The sequence below is a fragment of the Phocoena phocoena genome, chromosome 10 (assembly GCF_963924675.1).
Source record: "Phocoena phocoena chromosome 10, mPhoPho1.1, whole genome shotgun sequence".
Lineage (NCBI taxonomy): Eukaryota > Metazoa > Chordata > Mammalia > Artiodactyla > Phocoenidae > Phocoena > Phocoena phocoena.
The window spans coordinates 3,845,152-3,873,005 of NC_089228.1; the positions used below are offsets into that span (position 1 = coordinate 3,845,152).

At 52.7% G+C, this 27,854-nt stretch overlaps 1 protein-coding gene across 2 annotated transcripts in view; it reads left to right on the forward strand.

Moving 5' to 3' along the window:
• Positions 1 to 27,854, forward strand: part of FGD5 (FYVE, RhoGEF and PH domain containing 5) — a 106,149-nt gene that overhangs the window by 18,699 nt on the left and 59,596 nt on the right. For both annotated transcript variants that reach the window (XM_065885439.1, XM_065885440.1), the window contains exon 2: positions 22,121 to 22,253. In XM_065885439.1, the coding sequence (XP_065741511.1) occupies positions 22,121 to 22,253 (133 nt within the window). The remainder of the gene's footprint in view (positions 1 to 22,120; positions 22,254 to 27,854) is intronic.

The window sequence follows — 27,854 nt, forward strand, 5'->3', positions numbered from 1 at the left end:
TGTTGCTTTCTGCTCTCTGGACCTCACTGTCCCTATTTGCAAAAATGAAGGTAATGGTGAAGTGCCTTCTGAGATGACATATATAGTTTTCTATTTCTAACTGCCATCACAATTTACCACACATCTATTGGCTTAAAACAATGCCCATTTTTTAAATCTCACAGTTCTGTAGGTCAGAAGTCTAGTAGACTGGGCTGGGTACTCCCCTTAGGGTCTCACTAGGCCAAAACCAAGGTGTCAGCTGCCCTGGGCTTTTATTTGGAGGCTGTGGGAGAGAATTTACTTCCAAGGACACTCAGGTTGTTGGCTGACCTCAGATCCACATAGGACCGAGGTCCCTACTCCCTGCTGGCTGTGGGCCAGGGCTTGTTGTTGCTCCTGGAGGTGGTCTGCATTCTTTCTCATGCTTTCCATGGAGCCCCCTCCAGCAGCACTGGGTTGACCCTTTCTCATACTTTGGATCTCTGACTCCAGCACAGAAAGTTTTCTGCTTTAAGGACTGCTGTGATTAGATTGGGCCAGCCAGGTAACCCAGGATAATTTCCTTATGAAAATGTCTGTACTCTTAAATACATCTGCAAAGTCTCTTTTGCCATGTAATGCAAAATATCCGTAGGTCCCAGGATTAGGAGTTGGACATTTTCTTGAGGGCCATTATTCTGCCTATGACAGTCCACCCTCTGACCCCCAAAGATTTGTGTCCATCCCAAATGCAAAGTTCACTCCATCCCAAGGCCCCCAAAGATCTCATCCCATGACAGCATCAGCTCAGCAAATCTCATCTGAATCTCGTCAGCTCAGAAATCCCAGACCTCATCATCTAAATCCTCTCATTGGGTGTGGGTGAGGCTCTGGGTATCATCCATCCTGGGGAATAATTCCTCTCCATTTGTGAACTTAGGAAACTAAAGAAGTTATCTGCTCCCCTAAAACAATGATGGGACCAGTTATAGATATTCCCGTTCAAACAGGGAGAGAATGGAAAATGGAATCATATGACATTCCAGGGAACCGCATATCCGTCTCCGAAAACTATGGGGAAAAACACAACAGCACCAGCCCCCCAGACCCACACCCTCACCTCTGCAGTGGCTGACTATATTTTGGCCCTGTCTTCGGGATGTTGGGAGAATACATTTGCACAGCTTTGTGTCAGTTGGTTAGAAGCAATAGGGAATTTAGTTGAAATACAGCAAAAAGGATTTAGGTAGGACTTGAGTGATGTTTGATATGAGAAGGGTTTGTTAACGTGTTTCCAGCACTCCCCCTTCCCTTCCCTCAACACCAGGAAGTGGGAAACGTACAGATTCTCACGTTAGATCTGCCACCTTCTAGCTGAATAGAATGAGGACATTCATTTCACCTCTGTGCGCCTTAGTTTCCTCCGCTGTGAAGTGGAGCTATTACCATGTACCCCATAGACTTGTTGTGAAGGTCCAGTGGGAATAGTGTGTGAAAAGTGTTTTGTAGACTTGGAACTGTTTGCAAATAGTAGCCGGATTTGTGGTCTGGGCCCTGCTGTGCCCTGGGACCCCTGCCCCAGGGAGGTTAGACTGCCACGGACCTTCTCCTCATTTGGAATACCCCTTCCCCACCACCTGCCAGTCTGATTAATTGACCGGTGGTTAGAGGACAAGAGGTGCAGGATCCCACCTTGGGTGGCTCAGCACAGGGTCACAGAGGTCACTACAATGGCCAGAATTCTGGCCACAAGGAGGAAATTGTGCTCTTGGGGTAGTCCAGTGGGAGAGGAATTTGACCAGTTCATTTTGGTTCAAAAACCATTTTTAAAATGTTTTGTAGAAGGTGACACGCACTTAAAAAAATCAGATCTGCAGCAAAAAATCAAATCTCACACCACTGAACCTGTTCTCCAGCCCCTCCCTAGATGCTTTATGGTGTGCGTTCAGGGGCACGCACACACACACTCCCCCGGTCCTCTTCCCGACCCTGCTTTGTTACTTTAGACATTGTTCCCTATCCAGGCACATACGTCTGCCCCCGTTCTTTTTAATGACTGCAGGGAGCTCCAGTATCTGGTCACCTGTTGGTGGATAGCTAGGTTGTTTCCAGTCTTATACGCCTCTGAAAATACTACAGTTAATAACTTTACATACACATGTGCACACTTTTACAAACATACGTGAAGGTTTAAAAAAAAATTTAAAAAAGACAGTCCCACGGTACTGACATAATCACTCCTAGCATCGGGTTGTACTTTGTCCTTGTCTTACGCGAATATATCTAGCGTTCAGCGAGGATGTGCTCATGAAAATATGCAATAACTGCATATTGTGAGTATTTGCCTACACGATTAAATAACTTACTGACTTACTAAAACTGGCAAGGAGACAGTCTGTTGGGCTTTGCGGATACAGTAGTACCAAGTGATTGCACACATGCCCCATTTGGAGCTCCATTTAGGGCCTTGGTGATATCTTGCTGCGTTGTACCGCACGCTCAGGTGAACGTATTTGTAATGAAAGCTTTTTTGGCGTTTGGGGTCATTTCCATAGGAGAGATGGTCGGGGAACGGGTGTGCTGTGTTGCCTAGGTGCTGTCCAGAGGGCTGGGCCTGCCCCGCTGGTCCCATCTAAGACGGGAACTGAGGGATGATTGTGATGATTGTTAATAAAAGCGAGACAGTGCGAGCTGGGTGGGAGGTGCCGCGTGTGCAGGAGGGGTGGCGGCCTCTGGTACTGAGCGCCCGGGCGGCTGGGTTAAACGCTGCTCTGCCCTGGCTGGGATCAAATTACGGTCGGTGTGAATCGTTCAGGATTCTGAGACTCAGAAGGGGCTGCTGGAGGGAGGAAGGAGATGAACAGGCTTAGTTAAGGAGAAGACGTATTTTTTTAAGATAAGATTTCAGAAAAGATAGAGGAAAAGTCAGGCACCAAAGAGCATGGTTATAACCCACAACTGTCCTTTCTCCCTTATCCAGAGGACAAGGGGCAGGGGGATGGGGGCCCCCAAGTCATCTCCCATGGATCTGGGTGTGAAAGGAAACACTGTCACCAGGCACCAGACAGTGTTGACCTCATGGGTAAGATTAAGGGGTACCTGCCCCCCAAACAGCGGTCTCCTGCCGGCTTCCCACAGTTCTCAGTCACCTGAGTGTGCTTTTCCTGGGGCTTTAGAACCCCTCCCTCACCTACCCCTGCAGTGTGCCAGGGTCCCAGCCATCCCCCCCGCCTACCCCCGCAGTCTGTTAGGGTCCCAGACCCTGGCTTTGCAGTCCTTTTCCCCAAAGAGGACTCTCAGGCGGTTGCTAAACTCTGGGCGTTTGGCTTCCATCTCTGCTTGGCACAGCTCAGCCTGACAAAGTCGGGTGAGCTTTTTTCCTGGAGAGGCATCTGGCTCGGGCAGCTGCAGCTTTCCGAGATCCAGAGAAATATCTCCACATTGTAAACCCACGTTGTCCTCAACCCTGGAGCAGTGTTCGCAGCAGCCCCGCTGCCAGTTTCCCCACAGGGAGCCCCAGGGAGCTTCTCCTTTGACCTCCGGCCTCAGCATCGCAGGCAGCCCTCACCTGTCAGCTGGAGACCTGCTGCTCCCTGGGGCTGGGAAGTGCTTTCCTGGAGGGCCAGGCGTTTCTAGGAGTGGCGTCCTCCCCGTCGCCAGAGCGCGGGTATGGCGGTCACAGAGGCTGGCCACGTGCACCGACCGTGAGGCTTGGGAGGCCCGCCTCTCTTTCTTCGATCCGGCTCTTCCCAGCGGCCCCAGAGCCCCCTCAAGGCCCTGCACACTTGTCAGGACCCATTCCTCCCAACATCTCTCTGCTCCATCCCTCAATCGGAATTCCGTCTTGTCCCATTACATATCCTGAGCCCTTGCCCACGCTGTTGCTTTCTGCCCAGCTGCTCTGTCACTCTTTCTGCAGGTTCACATCCTTCCCAAGGGCACGGTTCAACCTGTTTTAAGTACCACCCTCTGCTTGAAGCCTTCGTTGTATCTTTTGGCAATTAGTGGTATCTCTGATGTCATCTGAATTTTCCCAGTAGCTTCTCCCTCCTTCTCTTATGGCTCCTAGAACTTTCTGCCGCCTTCCCTGTTTTGGAGCTGTGTGCCTGTTACTGGCTGTAGCTCCCCTACAGCACAAACTCCTGGTGAGCAGGCGCTTCTCCTCCTCGTCCCGTGTCTGTCAGGAATCTGGCGTGTGCAGTACCGTGTGTGGACGTGAAGATGGGTGGCTGCTGGGTGGGCAGACAGATGGGTGGGTACTTGGTAGGAGGCTGGGTGTCAAACACTGGTCCCATTGTGCGTGGTGTCACCTTGTCCAAGACAGATTGCCCCCAAGACCTCTGTGCTGTCCTTTCTCCCCACCGTCTTCCTCCCCACTATTAAAATTTTTAAGAAAGCATTCTCTTTTTAAGAGTTAGTTATATTTATCAAATGCAGTCTTGTGTTTCTTATTCTTAATTTAAAAATCCTGAGAATTGAATACTTGATATTTCTTCAAGAAAACAAGAATCTAAACCAAGTTGCCTTTTTCTCATGTTTGACGTTTTGCTTGATTTATTTATTTTCTTTTTAGACTCTGGCTCTCTATGAAAGAGAGGGTCCCTGTCCAGAGCTTAGCACAGCACCTGGCACACAGCAGGGCCTCTGTAAATGTGAACTGCAGAAAAACGAACTGAGTTGTACTATGCTCAACAACCAAGGAACTCTTGGGGTCTCTGCAGCTTAGAGACCGTCCCCTGCATGTGCTACAAGGGAGTTTGAGCTGGGAGGAGAGTGAGGCTGATGTGCTGTGCCAGAATTCCTCCCTGCTGTGGTCTTTTCCTCTTGGCCTTGAAAGCTGGGACTGGGCTCCCCCTTCCCTTTGTAGACGCTCTCTTGAGGGCTGAGTCAGACCTGGCTGCAGACAGCCCTCCACCCCAGGGCTCTGCAGCAGGCATTGCCTGCAGAGCGCCATGTGGATGCCAAGCGGCTTGCCCGCCCTGACTGGGGATGTGCCTGGTCCACCCTGCCACCCCCAGCCTCCCCATTGATGAGGTCACAGCCAGCCCCTCCCCATCAGGACAAAGTACCAGTCGGGTGGCTGGAAGGAGCACAGGTCTCTTGGGGTCCACAGCTGTGCGTACCCAGAAAACTCTTCTAACGTCCTTTGATCCTCACAGCAACCCTGTGGGTTGGAAGGAAGGGATTCCCACCTGACAGATGGAGAAACTGAGGCTCAGGAAACAGAAGTGGCTTGTCCAGGGTCGCACAGCTAAGGGAGCTGGGATTTGAACCAGAGTCTCCTGACCCTTTTAGCTATAGCATGTCTCAACTCTTACTGTGACTTTGAAAAAATAAAAAATAAAAAATGCAGGTTTTCAGGACCTGCACCCTGAGATTCTGATCCACAGGGTATGGGGTGTGGCCAAGGGATCTGCATTTATAAGAGACCCTCCCCCAGGTACCCCAGTGCACCTTAGAGAAACACTCCCCTAACCATCTGACTTCTCCTTAACTAGCTGCACGAAGAAGTCTCCTCTCCCTCCGTTAGGTCCACTCCTGAGGGCGGGCAGGCTTGGGACCTGGCTGACACTCCTGTACTTATGTAAAGGAAGGGACAGGGGAAGGGTCCCTTCGGGAGGGCCGGCCTGGACAGGTAGATACAGGTCGCAGTGCTTGAGCATCTTGCCTTTCCATGAGACAGACTTGGTTTAAAACTCTGGCTACACAGTTTCATAGCCGTGTGGTCTGAGGTTAGTGGTTTCATGTCTCTGTGCCCCAGAGCTGAGAGCCCTGCTGCACTGACTTGCTGAGGGAACTAAGTGACTGTCTCTGAAGGGCTAGCACAGTGTTATGCTTGAACACAAAATCTCCTAAATAGGCCACATGCCTGTCTCCGTGCCTTTGTTTGTGCTGTTTTTCCTTCCTGGAAAGTCCTTCCCTCATCTGTCCTCTTAACTGGATAGTGCTGGTCTGGTCAGATGCAATAGCCCGTGACTGGTGTTTCATTACCTCCTAAGGTGTGCAAGGAAGTCCCTACGCCTGAGTTTTGGAGTAGCTAGGAAAAGACAGGTGTCTGCCTCAGCCCAGGTTCCAACAGAAATTCTGCCTTAGCTCAGAAGATGCCTAGAACTTTTTGTGTGTGTGCGGGGGGGGGGGGGGGTGTTCCTTTTTTGTCACTTGTACATGTCAACAAACCCCTCCTGATTCCCCTCATCCCACCCCAGGTCCTTTCCATGGTAAGTGTTCTGAAGGCAGACATCAACTCTCCTCCTCCACCCTGTGGATTGGGGTGGACTGCAGGAAAGGTTTCATCCAGCTGCGTTCTGAAGTCATCCTCAACTTGCCAGCCACATCAACCCATAACTTATTTTACTCTGGGAAGTTTGAATTGAAACTAATGAAGTTAGTCAGTTTGGGGCTGGAAAGGACTTTCAAGATGCGGACGCCCTGCTGCTCACTGGACACTTCTGTTCTCAACAAGCTGGTGTTTGAGTACCTCCAGGAACAGGGTTCTCATCCCCCACACAAGGCTGTGGCAACATTGCACTTTTATCTGTTAGTTCTCTTCCTGCTCTCAGAGGTTCGGGAAGTTTCTCGGAACCAGGGAGTCTGGGAACAAGCGATGCAGGTGGGATGAAGGTAGCAGGACTCCTGAGGCTGGGATGTGAGAGGGTTTATCACAGTGGGTTCCCAGACCCTGGAGTGGGGTTACAAGGTGGGCTTCGTATCAGAAACAGCATGGTTGAGGAAGACCGTGGAGTGGCGATCACCCAGCCTGCTCTTACAGACTCTACGGTAGGAACACTGCCTTGATGCGCTTTATGTTCAGATCCTGTGGAGCTGAATGAAGTTCCCCAGCGCCTCCCTGACTAGTGGCGGAATGAATCCAGAATCTGGAGAGAGGCTAAGACTGAAGTTGGCAGCCAGGTGGTCCAGCAGGTAGAGAGGAAGGGTGAGGGGATGAGGAGTTGGGCTGCTCGGAGGTTGGGTTTGGGGCTGGGATAGATGCCGAGGACTGTCTATCGAGAACTCAGCCCCCAGGCCCTGTGGTTTCTTTAGGCAAAGGCGACCGACTGTCTTTGGAAAACTCTTCCCTGGTCGATGGTACTTCTAGCTCATTTCACATAAGACTTTTCACCTGGATCACTAACTAGGGGCAAACTCATCATTGAACCTGGGTGTGCAGTTTGACCTTCATGTGGAAGAATATGTTTCAGCTGGCCTGGGAGCTCAGGGCCCCTCACAGAGGACTGAAAGACCGATTCGTGAGGATGGGGCTGAGGGACGAGGGCGCCATGCCATGCCATCCTCAAGGGTTCTGTTTTCCAGTTCATTGCCTCTTTTCCAGCCCTTTCTTTCATCCCGAGCCAGAATGGCCTGTGTGATGGTGGTTTTCCCAGCGTTCCACTGTCGTAGTCTCTGTCCTTGGCGTGTGAGGGCAAGGCTGTGCCAGCTGGCGTCGTAGCACAAATCTCAGAACCCATATTTCAGAGCAGTTACACACACACACACACACACACACACACACACACACACACACACACAGAGCAAGCTTAGCTGCGTGGTTCATAAATACTTCCAGACACCAGGCCACAGGCCTCTAAAACTGCTTACACGGTACCCGGGGTCTATGGGGCTGGTTCAGTGTCAGGAACCACCACTGCCATCTGAGGAACAGGCGTTGTCATGCATGGGGGAGACCTTTCTCAGCCTGGGCCAGGCACACATTCTAGTCTCCATTTCTCCTCTCTACTGTGGGACCCTGGGCAGGTCACTGGGCCTCTCTGGTCCTCATTTTCTCCTCTCTTAGTTGGAGGTGATGATGCCTACCTTACAGGTTTGTGGGGAGAGTCCACTGAGATGAAAGATGCGGAGGTGTTTGTAGACTGTAAAGTGCTATGTGGATCTTAGCTGGGCTGTGAGCGAGTCCTATGCAGCCCATTTTTAGGCATAGGGTGTTAGGTTGAAGCCTCAGTCTTGTCATCTGTGACATGGCATGGTAACACCCACTCAGAGGCCCGTCTTTGGGAGTCAGTGGGAGGTCACGCAGGGTAGGTGCTCGGCCTGGTGCGCAGGAAGCTCTCGCTGTAGCCATTAACGTTAACTCTGCCCCGAAGGAGTTTTCAGAGTTTATCATCAAAGATGAGATTTGGGAGCGATTTGCTTGGGAATGCCGGCTTCTGTCTTATACACCGAACACATGTCAGTTTGGTTTCCTGCCCACTGTCTCATTTGACCTCCCAGCAATCCAGGAGGTGGGCAGAGCAGGGATTTTTAATTTTTAGAGGTGAGAAAACGAAAGCGCAGTGGAGGGAAGTGGCTTTCCCTAGGGTCACAGAGTGAGTTTCTGGCAGAACAAGTGTCTCCTGACTCCCAGAATCGCCCTTCTAACTTCGAACTGTGTTGAAGTTGGAAATCCAACCCCAAAATGCGTCCGTGGTGGGCTGTAGCCTGGAGACGTGGGTCTGCCCTGGATGGAATGTTCAGTAAACACTTAAAAACAGCAACAGTAACATAGCTACTACGTCCCAGGCGCTGTCTTGGGTGCTTTTTATATATATGTCAACTCACTAAATCCTCTTAAAAACTCAATGACATTGGCACTGTTATTCTCCCCCATTTCACAGATGAGAAAACTGAGGCACAGAAAACTTGCTTGAGGTTGCAAGGCTGGTAAGTGGCAGAGAACCAGGTTTTGGAAACCCAGATGGGCTGGCTCCAGAGTCTGTGCTCCTAACCAGCTTCCTCAGTTCTAGAACTGAACACGTGGCAGTGAGGGTAGAAGGTGCTGGTATAGAGATGAGCGAGGTACCCCTGCATTGCCCTGCAGACTTGCTGTGCGGCCAGGGGCAACCACCACCCCTAGCTTTCCTCTGCCCGCCAGTGGCAAGGGAGCGTTGGACTGTCCAGCTCTAGCCATGGATGGCATTTCTCCGGGTCCCAGGGAAGGCCTGGGGTGTGGAGTGGCCAGCCAGAGCCCCGGGCCAGCCATTGTGTGCAGGGGCTGGCAGGCCACCGGGCGTGGCCCCAGCACTGCCAGCACCCCCACCCACCCACCCACCCACCCCCACCCCCCGCCCGCCAGAGGAAGTGCCCGTGTTTACAGGAAATGCAGGACAAGGCCTGGGAGGTGGGTGGAGGAGGAGTGGAAGATGTGTCTTGGCCTGGCAGTGGGGCTGAGGGCGGGTGCCCCTCTTCCCGCCCCAAGGATGAGGCCTTTCGTTGCTGTTGAAGGGAAAGGTCCCACTTCCCAGGCAGTCCTGCCCCTCCCCTGCCTTTTTCCTCCAGGACGCCACACCCTGCAAGCCTCCAAATCCCTGGCCAGCCGACCCCTCCTCCCAAGGGAGGCTCCTGGGAGCCTGAAAAGAGCACTGAGCTGGGCGACTAGGAGATCTGCCCCTAGTCCTTCTGCTCTGGACTCAGTCTCCCCACCTGTTAAATGGGTGACTTGCTGCAGCGTTAACAAAGGCACAGCAACACTCACTGCCCTGGTGTAGCCCGCAGCCCAGCTGTGAGAGGAAGGAAGGGCAGGCCAGCCCCGCTCAGCCCTGTGACCCAAGAAGTGCAGGGTGGCCTCACTTTTGCCACAGAAATGTGCCTGAGAAGTGTGTGTGAAATGAAATTTTGTGAAAATGGGCCCTGGGTTGATTATACTGGAAGCACGGATTATTATTATTATTTTGTGGCTGCGTTGGGTCTTCGTTGCTGTGCACAGGCTTTCTCTGGTTGCGGCGAGCGGGGGCTACTCTTCATTGCGGTGCGTGGGCTTCTCATTGCGGTGGCTTCTCTTGTTGCGGAGCATGGGCTTTAGGCGCGTGGGCTTCAGTAGTTGTGGCTCACGGGCTCAGCAGTTGTGGCTCGCGGGCTTAGTTGCTCTGTGGCATCTTCCTGGACCAGGAATGGAACCTGTGTCCCCTGCGTTGGCAGACGGATTCTTTTTTTTTTTTTGCGGTACGTGGGCCTCTCACTGTTGTGGCCTCTCCCGTTGTGGAGCACAGGCTCTGGAAGCACAGGCTCAGTAGCCATGGCTCACGGGCCCATCCGCCCCGCGGCACGTGGGATCTTCCCGGACCGGGGCACGAACCCGTGTCCCCTGCATCGGCAGGCGGACTCTCAACCACTGCGCCACCAGGGAATCCCCATACGGATTCTTAACCACTGTGCCACCAGAGAAGTCCCACACGGGTTATGTTTAAAAGCCTGAATAAGAACTGGAAAGGAGAGTAGCATTCACTGAGTCCGTGCCAGGTTTCAGGCTCTGTTTTTGTTGCTTTTACATCCCCGATTTCACCCTTTGAGAGACAGGGGTTGAATTTGGGGCAGGAAGACCTGAATTGAAGTCTTGGGACTGCCTCTTGCTCGCTGCGTCACCCTGAGCAAATCCCCCAGCATCTCAGAGCCTCAGTTTTCTCATCTGTGAAATGAGGATAATAGTTTATTGTTTCCCACACCTCCCTGTCGGGCCCACGGACTTGCCCGAGCCCACGCCTCGCCCTCCCCCCGCCCCCAGAGTGTCTCCTCCCGCCGCTCCTCCCAGGTGGCCAGGGTGAACTCTCCAGGGAGCACAACTGCTCGGGTCCTTCCCCTGGCTAGAACCTTCGCTGGCCCCCATCCCGCCCAGGATACACAGTCCAGGGGCATTTGAGAGCCCGCTCCCTGGCCAGCCCCTTGTCCCAGCCCTCCTCACCCCACAGCACGCAGACCCCAACGTCTCTCCCTTCTGTGCCTTTGCACAAACTTTCCCGAGATCTCTCCCCTAACGCTCTTTTTCCTGTCTGTCTCGTGTTCAACCTTCAGACTGTCTCAGGTCTCCCCTGGCCTGGAACCGCCCCCCTACCCCCACACACACACCCACACGCACAAGTTTAGGGCCCCTCTCCTGTGCTCGCAGCCCTCACCACCCTTCTTGTCCGCTGCTTGTCCGTCTGCATTCCCGCTGGGCTGTGGGTGCCTCAGGGGCAGAGAAGGGGTATCTCCTCCCTCTCTGTGTCCCCCGCTCAGGCGTGGGGTGGACGGTCAGCACGTGTGAGGTGTGTCGGGCAAGAGAGTGCAGGCAGCAGGTGCTCCATCTGCAGGAAATTGCTGTGTCTGCGCTTGGGGGCAGCTCTGACCGGGGGATGCCCCACATCCGTGTCTGCTCACAGAAGCACACACAGATGCACGCACGGATCTGGCTGGAGGTGCTTCCCCTGGAGTCCGTTGAAACCAGCAGGTTAGTTGAGCATCTGCTGTGTGCAGAGTTCAGCCCTGGGGGCTGGTGAGGTAGAGGAAACCTGTGCAGAGCTAAGACCACAACCAGGTGAGGGGAGCCCCTGGGTACAGGGCCGTGTAGAGGGGAGCAGGCCCTCTGCAGGGAGGCGTGTCCAAGCAGGGGCAGATTCTGAAGCTTATGTAATCTGGGGAGTCTCTTTAAGATGAAGAATGTACAACGAAGGATAGAGAATAATCTGCAGAGCCTTGAGAGAGACCTATGCAGGTGTGGGGCCTGAAGCTTAAGCCTCACTAGTTGGTGGTAGACCTGCCTCAGTGGTCAGGGAAGGCTTCCTGGAGTAGGAGGTGAGGTCGGAGCTGGGTCTGGGGCGAATCCATCGGCCTGGAGACACTGGGCGTCTCCCAGGCCTCTGTTCTCGGCCGGCAGCCCTGCCCTCGAGAAGCCGGATGGATTCATAGGCTCTTACAGGCCTTTGGCAAAGGATGGCGTTTCTCTGGAAATGTTTCTTCCCTGTTTGGGGGAAAGGAGGCTGGTGGAGTGGGCACGACCACAGATGAGCCATGTGACAAGAGTATGTGTGATGTTGGATGTCTGGGTCCAGGCCTGTTGCCCTTGCCTGTGTCACCTTCCCTTCTGGGTCTCAGCCTTGGGGTGTCCGTCTCTGTCTGGACTCCGTGTCCCCCATCCAGGCGTCCCACTTTGTTCCCATGTGACTCGCTTGGTCACGTGTCAGGAAGGCCCCGCCTCCTACCCGCCTTGTGCCGACTGCACTGCAGACCCCCAGTGTGTCTGGGCACGTCTCGCACGTTTTCACGTCTGTCTCCCCAGCACAGAGGGGGCAACGGTGAACCAGATGAGTGAACATGTCTCGTGAGTGGGCCCAGGTGCGGATCAGCTGTTTGTGGTTCTGTGTGGGAGAAGCTGAGCGAGGGGCAGAGCAGAGTGGGCTTGGGCGACTCCTTCAGCCTCGCAGAGCCTCCGTTTCCCCAGATGCAGGATGGGGATGGCAGTGGGGCTTGTCCCACTAAGCGGCTGAGAGGGTCACAAGGGATGATCCCTGAGGCATGTGCAGCTCCTTGCCTGACACACGTTAGCTGCTCCTGCTGGTGGAAGCAGTGTAGGTGAGCGGTTACAAGGACAGGCTCTGAAGCCGAGGTCCCTGTGTTCGGATCAGATCCCAGCTCTGCACATATCGTGTCCCTGCTTATTTCTTCATCTATAAAATGGGCACCTTAATACCTACAGGATGCAGTGATTGAGAAGCATTTCTCAAGTGCCCGTCACGTCCTCAGCACTCAAGATCACTGGCTTCTGCCTCTCCTCCTGTTGCTGCTGCTGCTGTTGTTATTGGCTGGCTGTGTCCATGTGGCAGGGAAGGGTGGGAGAAGGGGCTTGTTTGTTTCTCAGACCACCACGCACACAAGCCGCAGACACCCTCTCTCATAGCTCCTGGCAGCTTCAGATGTGGTGTGCCATTCTAGAACTATAGCGCCCCTCATGAATCTCCAGCTGCTGGGGGTGCAGCCGTGGTTCTCCTGCCCTTCTCACCTCCCCTGTGCTCTGGCTTCTGAATCTGGAGCAGAGATGACAGGAGAAAGATGTGTCCGAGTTTGCTCTTGCTTTGGGCTGTTGCTCAGGAGTGAGGGCTGTGGAGCCCATCTTACAGATGAGGAAACTGAACGCATAGAATCCGTTGAACCTGTGGGTGAACCACATCCAGCTCATGGGGGTGCCTCTCCCAGCCCCCCTCCTTCAGCCGTATTTGAAGCAATATAAAGTTACGGCCTAACTAGCAAGAAAGCTCATCTATGCATTAAGACTCCACGCCACAGCATCCTCGGTGGTCGCAGTGCCTGCCAGTGCCATTTCCACCAGAGGTGTGAGCACCTGCTGTGCGCCAGGCTCCTGCCGGATGTGCGGAAATGGAGGAGGCCTCACTGACAGGCTGATGGAAGTCAGAAGAATAGCTGCATAGGACGGTCACTCAACACGTGCTCGTCATGTACCTACTATATGCCATTCATGGAATGCACAGAAACGCATAGCAAGCCCACGATTCCTGCCCTCAGAACTGGTGGCTGACAGGGTAGCCGATACAGGGACACAGATTTCTGCAGCCTCAACATGTAAGTGGTGAGGGGAGCCCCATCCGGCTGGAGCTTTGGAAGAGGCACAGAGATGGGCAGGTACAAAGGTGTGTGAGGGTCAGGCAGGTGGTGGTTTGGCCGCATGTGATGGCTGACGGCAGCAGATATGTGGCGGGAATCACTGGGACAGAACTCCTCAGGTTTGCAGGGGACCCCTATGGACACAGACTCACAGAACATCATGGTGGAAGGGGCCTTCAGAAGTCCTCCAACTCCCTGATTTTACAGATGAGGAAACTGAGGCCCACAGAGAGGAGAGGGCCCACACAGGGTCAACGGCAAGCTGGTGGCAGAGGTGGGATTAGAACCCAGCTCTGTGAGACCTCGAGGATCTCTGGCTGATTAATTCGTCTCTGGCCTGTAGCTCACCCTGATTGTAGTAAATCCACCTGCCAGACACTGTGCTAAGCAGTCCACCCGCCTCATTCATGCACACCGTCTTACAAGCGCTGGGCCGGTAAGTGCTGTATCATCTCCATTTGACAGATGGGGAAACTGAGGCAGGTTAAGCAGCTGACCTCGGGTCGTTGGGCTGATGAGCGGAAGAGCTGGGTCCTGACCTTGGGAGGTGGAATTCTGACACTGTGCCCTTTAACATTATCCTCTCCTGTGGCCCCAGAGAGGGCCACAGTTCTGGGGGCAGTGGTCAGAGCAGGGCCAGGGCCGTGTGCCAACAGCATGGCTGCTGCTAAGGGCCAGAAGCTCAGGACTCTTCCTCTGCTGTCCTCGCTGGTGGCCCGAGTTGCATGAGGCAGATACTGTTACTGAAGCCGGGGTCAGAGAGACCATTATACTGGGGAGACTGGGACTGTGGCTTATGGTTTTTCTCTCGTGTGTTACCTCTTTATATTAGTCTGTCATTTCATGAGGCTTCTGCAGATCTCCCAAAAGTATTAATTTTTTCTCCCTGGACCTCCGAACCTCAATTGATTTTCTGAAAAGAAAGCCTTCATAGTCACAGTTATGTTTCTCTCTGAATAGGAAACAGGTAGTGTTTGTTTGGGGCGGGAGGAGGCTGAATTGTAATCAAGGAGAACAAAATTCCTCGATAATCCCTATGGAACCACTTCAGACCCACTAGGAAGGCTAAAATAACAAAGACAGACAATAGCAAGTGTTGGTGAGGATATGGAGAAATCAGAACCCTCAACGCTGCCAGTGGGAATGCAAAATGGTGTGGCTGAAAATGGTCTGGCAGTTCTTCAAAATGTTAAACGTAGAGTTACCACATGGCGCAGCCATTCCACGCCTGGGTATACCAAGAGAAATGAAGATGTATGTCCCCCCAAACACTTCTACATGAATACCCCTAGGAGCACTGTTCATACAAGCCAAAAAGTGGAAACAGTCCAACTGTCCGTCAAGAGATGGATAAACAAAATGTGGCACAGCCATGCAATGCAATATTATTTGGCCGTTAAATGGAATGAAGTACTGATACATGCTAGAACACGGATGGACCTTGAAAACATTGTACTGAGTGAAAGAAGCCAGACACAAAAGGACAAATGGTGTATGATTCCATTAATATGAAATGTCTAGAGTAGGCAAATCCATAGAGATAGAAAGTAATTTAGTGGTTGCCAGGGATTGGGGAGAGGGAGGAATGTGATTGATGGCTAAATGGTACATGGTTTCATTTGGGGGTGACGAAAATGTTCTAAATTAGATAGTGGTGATGGTTGCACAGCTCTGTGACTATACTAGAAAGCTCTGGATTGTACTCTTTGAAAGGGTAAATTTTATGGCATATGAATTGTATATCAGTAAAGCTATTATAACAAAAAAACAAATCCCTGTAAAAAACCATTGAGGCTGTGCTTTAAGCAGAGGGGTGTGGATGTGACAGGACAGAGAGCAGGGATGCACTTCTGTTTTTACTTAGTGAAAAATGGAAATTGAATTTTTTAAAAAGCCTCTCCTTCAGTCATGTTTCTGGGAAGCATTACAAGCACTATCCCTTGGCTGACCCTGGGTGTAAGATGCATTCTCTCCAAGAAGGAATGAAACAGAGAGGAGAAGACTCCAGGCAGCAGCTGCTCTCAGAGCCTGGCCCCCAGGCCGTCGGATGCATGTGGTCCGGTCTCAACGCGCCGTTTCACGTCTGTGGGTGTCTTTTTCTCCATCTCCACTTTACAGGTGTGGAGGCCCACCAGGAGGATCATGCAGTGGGTTAGCAGTGAATGCAGGACTCCCCCGTCTCTGACCCCCGTCTTCTTGGGCAGTTTCCACTGTCTGAGATTGAAAGTTCCCAGTTACAGTGCGGGTGGTATCCAAGAAAATCTCATGTGCCTTTGAAGGAGGGGGACCTGTGAGGGGTCAGTTTTGAGTGACCAGGAAATATCAGGGCAGAAGATGCCACCTGGGGAAGGTCTGGAGGGACGTTTGAGTGACCTCTGCAGGTGCTGAGGGATGGGGGAGGAGACACAGGACAAGATGAAATGTCTGAGGATTTGGAAATCCCTGATTTCGCGCCCAGCCCTCTCCTCCATCCACTTCCATGCTCTTCCAGCTGCCCTGCTAATTAATTAGGATAGTCATATTGACCAAGTCCGTCCTCCTGTCTCCTCCATCTCAAACTTTCCAGCTCCTGGAGATCACAGCCCCGAGGCCCCCCTGCCCCTCCCGCCAAGCTGGCGAGCTCTGGGAAGGCCCCAGCCTATCTCAGAGGAGCCAGAGGACGTTACATCTGCAATCTGGCCTCCTCCATGCGTATGTCACTGCACCGGCAAGGGTGGAGCGAGGGGCCAGAGCACCCACTGAAAGGCTCCCAGTGAGGAAAGCGTTCACTTTTTATGAGTTATGAGGCCATTTTGGCTGTGCTCAGGGTTATGGCTCCCAGTGAGTGTCACATGGGACGGCATTTAATGGGCAGAGCCGGACAGCCCTGGACCAGGTTACAAAGTTCTCTTCCCCCCATGTGGGTGCACATGTCCTTTTATGACTCTAGGCTGCTGGAAAGGACTGTGCTCATTTGGAGGGTCGTTTAAGGTCACGAGCTCTGGGCAGCTGTAATTTATGTTCCCTTTAAAGCACAAGTCAACCCAGAGGGAGGGAGACCGGCTCTGTGAAGACTAGTCTGGGGGTTTAGAACTTGGCCCCTCTGCAGGCTGGCCAAAAAGGACCTACTGTGTTCTAGGCAACGGCTACTTTTACTATCATGTTCTTATTAAAGCCCACAATGAACCTATACAGCCATCCCCACTTGACAGATAAGAAACAGATGGTGGGTGACTTGCCTAAGGTCACCGAGTGACTCTCCTTGATCTGATGCCAAAGTTTTATACCACTTGATCTCTAAACCTACAGTGCTGACCACGTGGCATTTTGTCTGTTTTCCCAGCATGTGTCATTACCCTTGATTTACAGATTAAAAAAAAAAACAACGGAGCCATGGAAAGTTGAAGTAACTTGCTTGAAGTGGTAGAGCTGGGATTCAAACCAAGTGTTCTGACTTCTGAGCTCATCCTCTTAACTAATACTTTGCACTGTGCTTTCTGTGAGGCCAGGAGAGTGCTTTAGTCATCTTTGAGGCCTCCATGTGTTTGCACTTTGAAGTAGGTGCTAATTTGTGTTTGTTGAATGAGTGAGGGAGTGGATGGATGGAAGGAAGGATGATTGCGTAGCTGGATAGTTGAGTGGGTGGGTAGAAGGCTGGCCACATAGGTGCGTGGATGAATGGATGCAGCAATGGATGGCTAAGTAGATGGGTAATTGGATAGATGATGGGTAGAGGAGTGGATGGAGAGGAGGGCGGTAGGGAGGAGTGGCTAAATGGGTGAGTGGATGGACAAGTGTATAGATGGGTGAGTGAGTAGATGGGTAGGTTTTGGGTCAGAGGGCTTTCTCATATGTAATCTATTGGTATATTCAAAGAAGGTGTCTAGACACACCGATGTAGAGAATGGACTTGAGGACACGGGGAGGGTGAATGGTAAGCTGGGATGAAGTGAGAGAGTAGCATGGACATATATACACTACCAAATATAAAATAGATAGCTAGTGGGAAGCAGCCGCATAGCACAGGGAGATCAGCTCGGTGCTTTGTGACCACAGGGAGGGTGGGAGGGTGGGAGGGAGACCCAAGAGGGAGGGGATGTGGGGATATATGTATACATATAGCTGATTCACTTTGTTGTAGAGCAGAAACTAACACACCATTGTAAAGCAATTATACTCCAATAAAGATGTTAAAAAAGAAAAAAAATGTGTCTAGAGACAACACCTCACCTAGTTATGATTATAATGGGCATTTTGACTGGAGAGACCATAGAACAGAAAATGTGTTTGTTCACCACTGTATTACCAGTACCTACAGTACAGAGTCTGAATGACCAAAAAGCAAGCAGATAGGAACCAGATAGCTGAAAATACAGACCTTGCAGCCTTCCTTAGGGCCTACTGTGTAGAGGACCCACCTCACAGGTTTATGTTGACAGACTAGGGCAATGGGTGGGCTATGTGAGGGTTCCCAGTCTGTCCTCCGAGGGAGGAAGTGGTTACTCACCCAGGACACGAGTTCTCCAGGGCCTGTCAGAGCATTTGGGCAGAAGTTATTAAGAAAACATTTGGAGGTGTTTATCTTCCCCTGTATTTGAAGATCAGCCTGGTAGCAAATATCAGGGGTCTGTAGAGGCAGTTCTGTCTTGATTTGCTTATTTAACAAATGACTTTGGTCCAATATAAGGTCTGTCACTACAGCTTCCACTGAATCTGTTAAGGCCTCGGATTATACTTGCTCTTTTATGTTGTGAAAGCATGTTTTTTGTTTGTTTGTTTGTTTTGTGGTACGTGGGCCTCTCACTGTTGTGGCCTCTCCCTTTGTGGAGCACAGGCTCCGGACGCGCAGGCTCAGCGGCCATGGCTCACGGGCCCAGCCGCTCCGCGGCATGTGGGATCTTCCCGGACCGGGGCACGAACCCGTGTCCCCTGCATCGGCAGGCGGACTCCCAACCACGGCGCCACCAGGGAAGCCCTGAAAGCATGTTTTTAATGGCAGTTTGTCCCCGTCTGCTGTGCTCACAATCCCTCAATAGGACAGTGAAATAAATGAGCCAGAATATCATCAGAGAACCCAAACCCTTGTCTCCTGACTTCCCTTTTAGATCTTTCTAGAAAACAGAAGTGAGAGGAAGAAGGAGAATAAAAAGAGCCTGAGCCACATTTCTAGCCAGAAGCTAAGGTTGGATTGAGGACAGATGGTTGGTGGGTCAGCAGTAACCACGTTTGTCTCTAAGGTCTGTGCATCTTCAGTGGAGGGCAAGATCATTTTAGTCAAACGTGTTATAGGTTAATTATTGTATGGTTTATCTTAAAGTGTTAGAAGACTACGTACTGTGACTTCATGGGTATTATCACTCAGGATGAGGTCAGAATAGTTCAGATGTTAAAAATGAGCTGACATTAGACGACAGTCGGTCGATAATGGAACAGCCGTGCACAGCCAGGCCAAGCTGGTAAGGAGGAGAGCTCACATTTATTGAGTTATTAAGTGCTGGGAACTGTTCTGAGTGTCTTGCATTATTTAATTCATTGAATCCTCCCAGCAGCTCAGTGAATTGGGCACTGATGAGGCTTAGGGAGGTTAAACATGGCCATTAAGTGGCCGAGCCAGGGTTTGAACCCAGGCAGTCCCACCCAAGAGTGAGCTCTAATCGCTGCACTCTGCTGCTTCTCAGAAAGGAAATAAAAGAAGAGCACAGACAACAAAAGCAAAGCCTCTTTTGCCCTTGCAACCTGAGACCCAACCCCGCACGTCAGTGCACTGAGGGAACCCGACTGGGCCTCTGTTTTCATGTCTGTAAAGTGGGATCAAGCATAGGCAGAGGCATCTTCAGAAGCGATGGGTGTTGGTCCAGATTTGCCCCGTGACGTTGAGCCAGGCTCTCCGCCTCTCTGGAGGTTTGGTGTCTGTGAGCTCTCTCCCCAGTGTCACCCATGGCTCTGCTCCGAGGAATCCAGCCCTTGCCTGGTTTGAGGCAGAGCCCCCGGATGCCTGGTGGAGTCTGATGCTGGGCAGACTTCATGGCAGCATCAGGGCCCAAGGATGCCCACCTTCCCCAGCCCCAGGTTGAGTGGAGCCTTGCCTGGCAGGCTGGGCTGTTGGTGCCAAATCCCAACAGCACTGGAATATCCCTGAGCAATTTGAGCAAGACGGTGACAAGATCAGATTGGATTTGAGAGGGTCCCTCTGGCCGCTGGGTGAGCAGATCAGAGGGCAGTCGGGGGGAATGGGAACCAATAGGAAGCAAGTGTTACAGACATCCAGGCAAGAGGTGGCTTGGACCACAAGGCTGTCATAGAGATGCCAGTGGAGTCGGGGAAGATTTGAAGGTGAATTTGGGAGAGGTTTAATGTTCAAGCAGCGGCTGGCTGTGCGGAAGATGCTCGGGTTTCCAGCTTGCTGCCTGGGAGGATGGAGACACCCTTTACCCGGCGGGAGGCTTGGCTGGGAATCCTTTCCGCCTTCACAGCACGTTCTAGGAAAGGCCTGCCGTATACTTGCTTTTCCTTGATAAGGAGGAGGAATGGTCCGGGGCACAGTTAACTGCTCCCTGCCTCACCATTCCTGGCCATCCTTCACATGCCTAATGGGCTCCTGCTGGGGCCTAATGTGGCCATTCCTCATGGAGGGAGAGCAGGGCTCGGCTCCCTGTCTGAGGACATGCACAGCTCTGGAGGGAGGGGAGCTGTAGCTCAGTGAGACTGTCCACGCCATCCCTTTCTTGAGCATGGTTCTGAGCTCCCTCAGCAGCTGCAGTGTTCCTGACCTCTGGGCCAGGGGACGGCTCCTTAGAGGAGGGAACTGGTGGCCCCAGCAGGAGGGGAGGCTCTCGCATGCCTTTGTACACCTCCATGGTATATGGCTTGTTGCAGAGTACTTGTTTGCTCTCGTAGTTTGAAAGAAAAGAACAAAGTAAATCTTGAAAAAGAGGACGAAAGAGGAGTGGCCAGAGGGGTGTGCAGTTGGATGGCAGAGCGGGTTGTGGCGCAGCCTGGATCAGGGCTGTGCCTCTGCAGACAAGTGCACAGCTCCAAGCCCTCACCACTCTCATACACACACACACACTCGCACTCACACACACACTCGCACTCTCACACACACACACACTCGTACTCTCACACACTCACACACACACACACTCGCACACACGCAGCAAGAGACCAGGCAGGGACAGGCTGCTGATCTTTCTAGCCTCTTCGCCAGTGTGTGGACCAGGGGACGCCCGTCCTGCTCCAGGCAGACCCTTGTTTCCTGGGCTCCAGGTGTTCTGGAGAGAGGTGTCCATGGTCTGGCTCCTATCATAGTCAGGAAGGAGCTCCAAGAAGGGCCTCTACTTGCACTGCAGCCCAAGGCTCAGTTTCTCCTCTCCTGATGTACCCACCCCGGCCATGCTTCCCCCTGCCCGAACCAGACCTGAGGCAAGGGCCCTGCACCTGCCCGCCAAAGGCCTGGGCTAGAGTTGGCAGGGCCACTCCAGAGGATGGAGGCTCTCTCCTTGCCGCCCCTCCTCCGTCTGTCCATCCATCCATCTATCATTCCCAGAGGGCAGGAATCAGTATTTGATAAGATGCCTTAATTTTTAGCATGAGGAGAAGTTTTGTGAGAAGTTGTCTGGGACCACATTGCCAAAGACAGGAGGGAGCCATTGAAGGTTCTTGAGTAGGAAGGGGATGTGGCCCAATTTCTGTTGTAGAACAATCACTGCTGTGTGGAGAGGGAGGCTGGGAGCAAGGAGCAGAGCAAGGAGGCTGTTGTGATGGGGCCGGAGCATCCTCTGTGAGGAAGGTTTAGAAGGCAGAGAAAGGAGGGTTCCTGTGCTCCAGGTCGGCTTACGTCCCATGCCAGGCTCTCTGCTGCCTCGGTGCCTTTACACATGCTGCTTCCGGCCTGGAACACTTCCCCTCCTATCACAAGGCTCCTTCTCCTCCTTCTGGTCTCAGCCTCAGAGGTGCCTTCCCTGACCTATCTCAACAGCCCCCCTCCTGTTACTGTCTATAAGAGCACATCCTTCTCCTTCACGTGTCACCATGTATGATCATATATTAGCTTTTCCCTTTTTGAGGACAGGGACCATATCTGCTTTATTCACCGGTGTTTTACCCACTGCCTAGCTGTGTGCCGGGCATAAAGCGGGCAATCAATGAATACTTAATCAGTTAATGCCATTGGCTACATAATAGTCATAGTTATGTAGATAGGAGATTATCACACCTCAGTAAGCTTTCTACATATTGATCCTCACAGCATCTGCCAAGAAAATGAGACTAGCAGTCATTATTCCAGAGTAGCCTAGGTGGAAACTGATACCCTGAGCTGTGTCTTGTCCATGATCTGGCTGGCAGCAGGGCTTGGGCAAGGGGCTCGAATGCACATCCCAGACTCTGTCTGCCACATCATTGCATCCCTTCTTCAGGCCCAGAGGACACGGCCACCTTGAAGACTGACCCTGCTGCCCAACCAGGCCAGTCCAGACTGCCAGACTGATCAAAATGAACGTCTCTTGCCCTCATAGTAATTATTTGTACCTTCCTTCAGCATCACAGCCTACCTCGTGTCTAAGGGAGACAAGTCTGTCTTGAACAGCATGTGTAAAGGTAATAAGGCAGCAAAGAGCTTGGAATGTTCAAGGAACTAGTAGGAGAACAGACTGGCTGGAGTGAGGGCAGGAAGGAGGTTCTTATTCACTTCTGGGTCCTCATGGAAGCACAGAGCACTCATTAATGGCTCATGGCATTAGTAGGGCCCCTGGCCTGTTCGCTTTCCCTTTGTTGGACAGGGAGCTCTAACCCTCTCTCTCCTCTGCTCTGACCCCAGCGCCTACACAGAGCCCTATAAGGTCTGTCCCATCTCGGCAGTGGCCCCCAAGGAGGACCTCACGTCGGATGAAGAGCGGGGAAGCTCGGAGGAGGAGGACGGTGCTCCAAGAGACCCCAGCCTCACCCACAAGGTAGGGCTCCCCACCCCAGGCCGGGGGCCGGTGGGAGGTGGGCGTCAGAGATGTGAAGGTGGAGAGAGGGTCCACTCCTTCCCTCCTCCGTGCGGAGGGAGCTGTTTTCAAACAGCTGACGCCAAGGTGGATGCAGAGGCTGAGTCACAGGGCGGCTGGGGCTGCGGCCTGAAGGCACGTGGCAGACACGGGGGCGCTGATGCTGCGGGGGTGACTGCTGACATCCTCCTGGGTCCCAGGAAGCCTGGGGATGAAGCGGAATAGAGCCTCCTGATTTGAATCCGAACAGGGCTGGATTCCAATGACCTTGGTCCCCTGGGCAGCCTCAGTTACCTCATCTGTGACGTGGGAATTGTGAGGGTAAGATGAGTTAAAAGGGTTATGAGCAAGTTTCGTGAAGTGAAAACTTCAGAATGAGAGCTGGTGTCCCCGTTCCCTGCAGTGATGCTGAGGGGGCAGGGCTCAGAGAAGGGCTGTTACTTCTCTGGAGGCAGATGGCGAGTTGGGGCCCAAGTCACAGTGGAGGCCCGGACCTTCGCACTGGGTGTCGGGCATTGCGTGTGACGTGGTTACCTCTGCTCGGCCGATCTCGTCCTTCCCTACCCCTTCCAGGAGGCACGGGCTGTCTCCCGTGTTTCCCGTTTGCAGAAACTGTCAGAGTGGAAGAACTTGCCCAGTGCCACATGGCTGTTACTAGTGTCACCCAGGAGACAACACAAGGTGCTGGGGGCCAGGAATTCAGACCAGGGGGACACCCCAGCTGCACGGAAGGTTGAGGCCAGCCTGAAGTTCTCCCCCTCCCCCATCTCGCCGGCCCGCTCCCGTCTGCCATCTGCCAGGGAGGGGCCGGGGCGGTAGAGGAAGTGCCCTTGGGCCCCTGTTCCTGGCTGTCTCCCACTCTGGGCATCTTCCCCTCCCAGCTTAGGTGAGGCGGGCCCCTCTGATTACAGACTCTTCCTGTGGGAGCACTTGGTACAGGTGCCTGGCCCCTACCAAGCATTTTATAAATGGGTGTGTCTTTGATTTCCTTTCGTACACTCGATTTCTTTTAAAAATTCACTCTCCTGTCTGCCCATGTACCCAGTGCTGTGGGAGCGGTGAAAGGGGCTTTCCCACCGGCTCATCTGCACCCGCTTCCCCTTCCCTCTCTAGATGGCGAGCTGTCTGCTGGGCACTCCCAGCTTCCTCATCTGCTGTTTCACTCCTTACAAACACTTTGAAGCCGGTACCGTTGTCTTGTTTTGCAGTCGAGGACACAGAGGTTCAGAGAGGTTAAGTAACTTGCCCAAGGCCACAGTGCTAGTGGTTGAAGGGGTTGGACTTGAAAACGGGTCTGACTCAAAACCCAGTCTTGTTTGTTTTTCCGCTGCAGTCCGGTAGCCTCCTCTTATCTCTCCACTTCTTCCCTTCACCCAAGAAGAAGCTATTGGCTCCTGGAGTGGGGAGAGGGTGACAAGGGAGGCAAGCTTTGAGTGAGTGGTGCCCGTTTAGAGATGATTTTGGCTTTTCTGGGCATCCCTGGGGTCATGGAGCCTGGGAGCAGAAAGACATAGCTGTCATCGGGGATTTGGTCCTTTCTCTGAAGCTGGGAGCTGGGGCTGGATCCCAGGCCCAGAAGAGTTGAAGAGCTGAGAGGGCAGTGGGGCCCGTGTGCACCTTTCTGTACCTCGTGATGATTTCCGACCAGTCACTGATTTCTCTGTTAAACCTTCCTCTGGGACCACCTGCATCTCCGCCTCCTGCTGGTCACTTCCCATCCTGAGAAGGACGGTCCTGTCATCCTGAGAGCACAGAGGGAGGAGTGTGGGTCCAGACTCCCCACGGCAGGTCAGTCCAGTCTCGGGAGCCCAGCCTCTTCAGCTGCCGAGCGGACTGACTGCCACCCCCCACCCCCCGCCATGCTCTCTTCCTCCTTATGAGGCCTTCGTGATGTAGCAGAGGTAAAATGGTCTTTAGCAATCAGGTTCTCTTTGCCCGAGGCGTGCTGTGCTAGATGGTCCTCATAATGTAAGAAGTCATCACGGGGGAGGGTTACGTGCCCTGGGACACTCATTCCTGGTCCTTGTGCCCTTATGGACGTAACCGGTATGCAGTTTGGTGTGTATCCTTCTAGAACTTTTTCCCTGTATTCACCTACGTATATCATCATTATGCGTGAGAAATGGATGGTATTGTTTGTGGAGTTGTGATTTTTTTTTTTCCATAAACCACATCAAACTATAAGAAACGGGAGTGGAGGGGTAACTCGGCTGGTAGTATCTTAGAGATCTTCCCACATCGGTACAGGGAGCTCTAACTTAATATTTTCCTGCCCTATAGTATTCCAGTGTCTGGATGTGCTGTCATTTACTTTGCTCTCCCCCTGCTGAGGGACATTTACAATGTCTCTTTTTTCTGCTCAGTGGACAGCACTGCAGGGCACCTGTTCATACCCCTCCTTACACACACGTTTTTGCCGAGGGGATCGGAGAGCACTTGCAGTTTCAATCAGTCTTCATACCTGCTGCTAAATCCCCTGCCCCCAGTCTGTTACAGACACTCCCTGGCAGCCCTCAGGGTGGAAGGGCTCCCAGATCGCTGGGAGCTTTCCGGACTGAGCAATCTTTCCTGGCTCCTTTCTGCTGCAGACGGTTTGGTGGGGCAGGGGTGGGGAGGAGGGGCATTTGCTTCTTATTCTTTTGCCTTCCATTCTCTGTGAAAATTCTGTTTCTCAAAAGGCAGACCTCGCCTCCGTCTTGTCCTGGGGGAAGTGGGACCCAGATTACCATCTTGAACCGTCTCAAAGGGGCAGACCTGGACCAAGTGTGCGTGCTCATAGAATTGCCTCCCCGGGGCCTTGGGAGGCGTGTTTGGGGGTGTAGTGGTGAGCCCCACCCTTCTTACAGTGTGATATGGTTTATGTAACAATACATAAAAAGAGCTGAGCCCCACCCTTCCCAGATGTTTTGGGGTGACCGAGTCAGGAGGGGAGAGGATTTTGGAGCAGCACAGGATGCTGGGCCCAGCTGGTCCACCCACCTGTCTGACCTCTCTCTCTCCCACTCGCAGACGTACAAAGGGTGTGGGTTGAAGGAAAGAGGGGGCAAAAAAGGAGAATCAAGAGGGACCTAAAAATAGATCTAGCAATGAAAGGAGACATTCAAAGGCGGGCTGGCGAGTTGCCCCTCCCTGACAATGCGCCCGGTTTTCAGGCTGATGGCGACTTTTCAGGCGAGATACCAGCTCCCCTGAGACCAGCCCAGGAGTTGGCAGCCCCTCCCGGCTACCTCCTCCCTGGCCGGGCTCCCGCTGTCACCATGGACGTTGTTTCCTGGCCGGGTCCACCCCTGAGCCCAGCCCTGTCCCCTGGAGCAGACCCATCCTGCCTTCACGCCCTCCCTGGTCCCCGCCCACTCAGGACATCCCCTCCCTGGCTGCACCCAAGGTCCTGGCGGCCTGGCCCAGGCCTCCTTGCTGACCTCGTGACCCTAGCCTTGCACCTGTGGCCTTGCCTGACCATCTGCCTGGGTTAAAGGATCTGCGTGGGGAATTCCCTGGCGGTCCACTGGTTAGGACTCTGTGCTTTCACTGCCGAGGGTGAAAGTTCAGTCCCTGGTCAGGGAACTGAGATTCCACCAGCTGCGTGGCACAGCCAAAAACCAAACCAAACCAAAAACAAGAATCCACTTGAACCCTGGTCATTTCCACTGGGTGAGTCTCCAGCCTGTGTTAAATGTCACACTGTGCCTTCTCCATGCTGGAGACCCTGAACCCCCGTTCCGGCTGCGCGTTGGCTCCACTGCAGACACGCGCTCCTCCGGGCCCCGGGGAGGCCATTCCAAACCTGCTGCAGCTTCCTCTCCTGCAGCCTGTTCTCCTTCCCAGAAAACACTCTCCTGTCGATGTGAACTCCCCCCCATCTGCACCTCTTCTCTCTGTGTCCTCACCCAGTTTCACCCGTCCCTCCTCTTCTTCAACAGAATTTTATTTATTTACTGAGTACTTACTGAGCACCTACTATGTGCCAGGCACCCTTCTAAGGGCTGAAGATACAGCAGCCACAAGTCAAAAGACTCTGCTAGAGTCTACATTCTAGAAGGGGATGAACAATCATCCAGAAAACTCCCAAGGTGGGTTTAGGTGGTGAAAGTGCTATAAACAACGAACAAACAAAGCAGACCACGGTGGCAGAAGACAGAGCACTGGGGGTGAGGAGAGGGAGGAAACTTAGACAGGGAGGCTGGAGAAGGCTGGGGTTTTTTTTTTTTTCCATTTTTAAAAATTTTGTGAAAATACACATAACATAAAATCTTCCATCTTGACCTTTTTTTTTTTTTTTTTTTTTGGCAATACGGAGGCCTCTCATTGTTGTGGCCTCTTCCATTGCGGAGCCAGGCTCCGGACACGCAGGCTCAGCAGCCATGGCTCATGGGCCCAGCCGCTCCGCGGCATGTGGGGTCTTCCCGGACCGGGGCATGAACCTGTGTCCCCTGCATTGGCAGGCGGACTCTCAACCACTGCGCCACTAGGGAAGCCCCAGCTTGACCATTTTTAAGTATGTGGCCTTAAGAACATTCACGTTGGGACTTCCCTGGTAGTGCAGTGGTTAAGAATCTGCCTGCCAATGCAGGGGATGTGGGTTCGATCCCTGGTCCAGGAAGATCTCACATGCCATGGAGCAACTAAGCCCATGTCCCACAGGTACTGAGCCCGCGTGCCACAACTGCTGAAGCCCTTGCGCCTAGAGCCCGTGCTCCACAACAAGAGAAGCCACCGCAATGAGAAGCCCGCGCGCTACAAAGGAGAGTAGCCCCCGCTCGCCGCAACTAGAGAAAGCCCGTGCGCAGCAACGAAGACCCAACAGATCCAAATAAATAAATAAATAGAAAAAAATGGGAAAGAGAGAGAACAGTAAACTTACATTAAAAAAAAGAAAAACAAAACGTTCACCTTATTGTGCAACCATCCTCACCACCCATCTCCAGAACTTTTTCATCTTCCCAAACTGAAGCTCAGTATCCCTTAGACAGCAACTCCCCACCACAGTCCTCCTGGCACCCACCGCTCTGCTCTCTGCTTCTGTGATTTTGACTACTCTCATGCGTGGAATCATACAGTATTTGTCTTTTTGTGTCTGGCTTATTTCACTTAGCAGCACGTCCTCAAGGTTCATCCATGTTGTTCCAGGTGTCAGGATTTCCTTCCTTTTTAAAGCTGAATAATATTCCATTATGTGTACGTATCACGTGTTGTTTGTCAGTTCATCCATCGATGGATGCTTGGGTTGCCTCCACTTTTCCACTGTTATGAATCAGGCTGCTGTGAACATGGGTGTACAGATATCTCTTTAAGACATTGCTTTCAATTCTTTTGTCTATGTACCCAGTAGTAGAATTGCTAGATCACATAGTCAATCCATTTTTAATTTGGGGGGGAACTGCCATACTATTTTACAGCTGCCCCATTTGACTTTCCCTCCAGAGATGCAGGCGGGTTCCAGTTTCCCAGAGAAGGCCTTTGTGATAAGGAGGCACCCTTCGAGCAGGGAGCTGAACGTTGTGAGGGAGGAGGAAACGGGAAGGTCTAGGGACAGAGCATTCCGGGCCAGGAGCAGCAGCGCAG